The sequence below is a fragment of the Glycine max genome, chromosome 4 (genome assembly GCF_000004515.6).
Source record: "Glycine max cultivar Williams 82 chromosome 4, Glycine_max_v4.0, whole genome shotgun sequence".
NCBI lineage: Eukaryota > Viridiplantae > Streptophyta > Magnoliopsida > Fabales > Fabaceae > Glycine > Glycine max.
The window spans coordinates 22,872,849-22,877,088 of record NC_016091.4 but is presented as its reverse complement, the minus strand read 5'-3'; the positions used below and the strand labels follow the sequence as shown (position 1 = coordinate 22,877,088).

The 4,240-nt window shown below is 31.9% G+C and overlaps 1 protein-coding gene across 1 annotated transcript; it reads left to right on the top strand.

The window, feature by feature from the left end:
* The first annotated feature begins 215 nt into the window (after positions 1–215).
* Positions 216–1,910, top strand: LOC100805412 (DNA-directed RNA polymerase V subunit 5C). The gene is made up of 3 exons (XM_006579168.1): positions 216–437; positions 1,370–1,483; positions 1,785–1,910. Exons 1-3 carry the CDS (start codon positions 216–218, stop codon positions 1,908–1,910), a joined length of 462 nt encoding a protein of 153 aa, XP_006579231.1.
* The last annotated feature ends 2,330 nt before the right edge of the window (positions 1,911–4,240 follow it).

Sequence of the window (4,240 nt, the reverse complement as noted above, 5' to 3'; positions counted from 1 at the left end):
TAATGCATGTGAAATTACAAAACTACCTCTAATACAAAAACTAGTCTAGGTGTCCTAAAATACAATGGTTGAAAAATCTTACATTTCTAGGGTACCCTACCTACATTATGGAGCCCTAAATACAAGATCCAAAAATAATGAAATCTTACTCTAATATGTACAAAGATAAGTGGGCTCATACCTAGCCCATGGGCCCAAAATCTATCCTAAGGCTTATGAGAATCCTACGACCTTCTCTTGCATTTCTTTTTGGTGCGCAGGTACAGGTTGTGTTTGTGGGGCCCAAGGAAATAAGAAAAGGGACAGTGAATGAGATATGTAGCCAGATTGCGGACAAGGGAAGCTTGAAATGGCTGATACTCGTTGTTAAGAGTAAAATGACTTCGTTTGCAAAGAAAGACTTGGAGAATTTTCCATTTAAAGTTGAGACTATCAAAGTGAGTTTCTTTGTTACTTACTCCCTTTCCATTAATAATTAATGCTTAATTAAACTTTTTTATGCAAGATTTAGTAATTAGTTTGATTTTGTGCTTGATACAATCAAGGGTAACTAAGAAAATGTGTGGGGCCTTTAATCATATTTTATGTCAATTTCAATAAATCACATTTAAAAAGTGATCGGATCTTCATCCAAGGGTTGCTTAATTAGTTGTGTCAATGTGTGATTTTTAGTAAATCGTCCTTTATTTGTATTTTATATTAATATATCAATAAATCACATTTAAAATGTGAACGATCTTCATCCAAGGGTTGCTTAATAAGTTGTGTCAATGTGTGATCTTTTAGTAAATGGGCCTTTGCTTAAATCTTAATTACTTATTTTAGGTTTTTAGCACACAATATATGATTTTAAAAATTTCTTGTTTTAAAAAATGATTTTAAAAGTTTAGTGTTTAGAAAAAATGATTTTTAAAATTTATGCTATACTGTGTGTTCAAGAATGTCTTGTGTGGTTGACTGGTTAGGGTTTGTTCTAACAAGAAATCAGGAATTGAAGATTCAACAAGTTGATGGATATAATATGTTTGAATTAGTTTTTGAATGAGGAAAATGTTGTGAATTGAAGGGGTATAAAAATGTTTTTTCATGTTCCAGAGTGAATCTAAATATTGAGTTCCTTTAACAATTGCATATTTCATGCCAATTTCTTAGTCCTATGAAGATTTTATATTTTCAATGCAATTTTGTTGAACGCAATGATCAAATTCATTTGATAATCATGCCCTTTTCATTTGTTTGACTTTGCTAGCAGTGTTTTAGTATTTAAAAAAGTATTACTTTTGTGTACGATATATTTGGGCACTTTTAATTTTGTTGTTATGTGAAAGGGGGTTTTAGGTCTGTAACATCATAATATTCTTGTTTCTAGATTGATGATTTGCTGGTCAATATCACAAAGCATGTGTTGCAGCCAAAGTATGAGATACTTACTGATGATGAGAAGCAAGCATTGCTCACCAAGCATAATTTGGATGAGAAGCAGGTAATATATGTTTCTAAACATGCTTTACTACAAAATATTTTGGGGGTTGAGGGGAATGGTTTGGAAATTTCAGAAAATGATAAATCATACATGTTGTATGTGGAAACTAGGCAACTAGCTTAACAACAATATAATGTTACTTAGCTGCAAAATAAATTAAGGTAGCATATCAATGTTGTTTGCCTTGTAATTATGAATTAGTTATGTGCGTTCTTATAACTGCTAGTGTATTGTAATAAAAATTGATTACTTTTGAATTGGTTGTGCCATAAATAGATTTTGTATAACTTTTCTTGTTCAGCTCCCTCACATGTTGAAAACTGATACCATAGCTCGCTACTATGGGCTGGAGAAAGGGCAAGTTGTGAAAATCACTCACAGTGGTCCAGTGGTTAATTTTGATGTGTCTTACCGTTGTGTCGTGTAATGTTTCTATTTCAGTACATGATGCAACAAATGACAAATCTGATGTTATATTTGTTTTAAAACACAAACAAAGGGATAGAAAAGTTCATTAGTGGAGTCATGGCGAGAGGAGTGTCATTGGTCTTTAGTACATTTGTTTTCTCATTAGTTGACATTTATTATGAATCATACATGCAACTAGTTAAAAAAGTGAAATTTATAATCTCTCTTATTAAAAAAGTGAATCATACATTCCTTTTTACATTTGTTTTAAAAATTTATTTCTTAACATGTTAATTAGGCTATCTTTTTAGGTTCATCTTGATAGACTTAAAGAGAGCTCTATACTACACTACTCTTGAAAGCTATAGAAAAAGCTACAAACAAAAGCTAGAGAGAATGAAATAAATTTCATTTTTCTTCATTGATTTTTCAATAGAATGCAAACCTTATATTATATAATAATTCTAATGGATAACAACTATATATGTGTCATCCACTACTACAGAATGGAGCTTCTACATCGGTTTATGACCATCATCGTAGGGAACATCGTAAAAAGGGGAAGCCGATTCTACGATGGGTGCCGAAGACCATCTTAAAATTCTGAGCATTCTACATCGATCCTTCAAACGAGACTGTTGCAGAATAGTCATCATTCTACATCGGTCTTTCCTAGAAGACCATCATAGAATGTTGGGCAATCTAAGACGGTGTCGCTCAACGATCGATGTAGAAATGCTGGGTATTCTACGACGGTCTTGTGTAGTGGACCGATGTAGAATGCTCAGCATTCTAAGACGGTCATGTCCCAACGACCGCCTTATAATGAATTTCATTCTACAATGGTCATTTATGAAGGACCGATGTAGAATGCATTGCATTCTACGATGGTCACTGATGAAGGACCCATGTAGATGCATTGCATTCTAAGACGGTCTTTGACACGTGACCGTCTTAGAATGGTTACCATTCTACATCGGTCTTCTCAAAACCAATGTAGATTGCCTTTTTTTTAAATAGGAACTACTTTTTTATTTACACAAAGAGGGTTATTGTTGAATTTTGACATTTCATTTTTGCCTACTAGTCAATGATTAAATAACAAAGACATGCCATTGGGAACAAAGATATAAGCTTCCCCAAAAAGAAAAAAAAAGTTTACAAGTATTTTAACTAGACTTGCCATAATATATTAGAACATAAATTACCTTAAAAACAAGGTAGTAATTCCAAAAAGACAAGGCAACGATGGAGCTACAATAGCCAACAAGGTCATCCCTAAAACAAAGTACCATGTAGCAACATCAAAAGGTGATATTTGTCGTTGATGACCTACATGTAAATACAGATAATATAGATTCAATATATATATATATATATATATATATATATATATATATATATATATATATATATATATATATATATATATAACTATCTCACCATCACAATGGTTTAAAGAATTTCTATGAAACATTTCTTATTATTCTATAAGATAATTCATTTCAAGCCATACCATCAAACATGGAAAGTTATTGCTTCGTGAAAATAAAAATAAAAAATCCAATTTTATAAAATAATCTTACATGCTACCAAATATATTGAAACCACTATCACATAGCAAAAGAGCATGGCATCGGCCCCCAAGTAAAATTTAGTACCATGCCAGCAAAATTATCACCCAAATATTGGGAAAGATGTACAATGTTGAAGAGGAATTAAGATTAAATTATTTACAAACATCAAATAATGCCAATTCAGAAGCCTTATAATTAAAGTTGAGCCACTGGAAGAATCAAGTATTACACCATGCCCTCACCACTTTACCATATGTTAACCTAAAACTCATTAATAAGCACAGCATAGGCATGCTTCAATTTCACTAATGAAAAAATTTAGATCTTCAAAAATAGGAGAGAAAATTCTTCCAGCTCATTTTTGTAGCAAAATTATAAAACCTAGATAGGAGTGATGTTAATACACAAAATTATAACTAATTACAGATATAATATAGTAACATTAGTTTCGTTTAACTCAGCTGAATGATCCTTTAGGATGTGCCTGCAGTTACAGTTACCATCATCTGACCCTTGCCATAGACAAACTGTCTGCAACATAAAGTAAAAACATTGCCAACTGGAATATGCAAAATAAAAATAGGTAACATGTAAACATTAAAGTTGCATATTAGAGAAAACTGCACTTAATTATTTGTTTAAGAACTTGCATTTGTACTTTGAGAACACTAAGTTGAAAGAATCACATTACTGACTACTAGCTGATTACCAGAGACAAGAAAAACATGCTTGGAAAACCCAACAGAAACACTAATGTAAACCTTTCGATCAA

What these genes read in the sequence shown, in the direction of transcription:
- LOC100805412 (XM_006579168.1), top strand. Translation starts at nt 216, where the DNA reads ATGAGAATCCTACGACCTTCTCTTGCATTTCTTTTTGGTGCGCAGGTA. An exon ending in TTAAAGTTGAGACTATCAAA is followed by an intron (nt 438 to 1,369) that starts GTGAGTTTCTTT and finishes TCTTGTTTCTAG; the next exon opens with ATTGATGATTTGCTGGTCAA. An exon ending in ATAATTTGGATGAGAAGCAG is followed by an intron (nt 1,484 to 1,784) that starts GTAATATATGTT and finishes TTTCTTGTTCAG; the next exon opens with CTCCCTCACATGTTGAAAAC.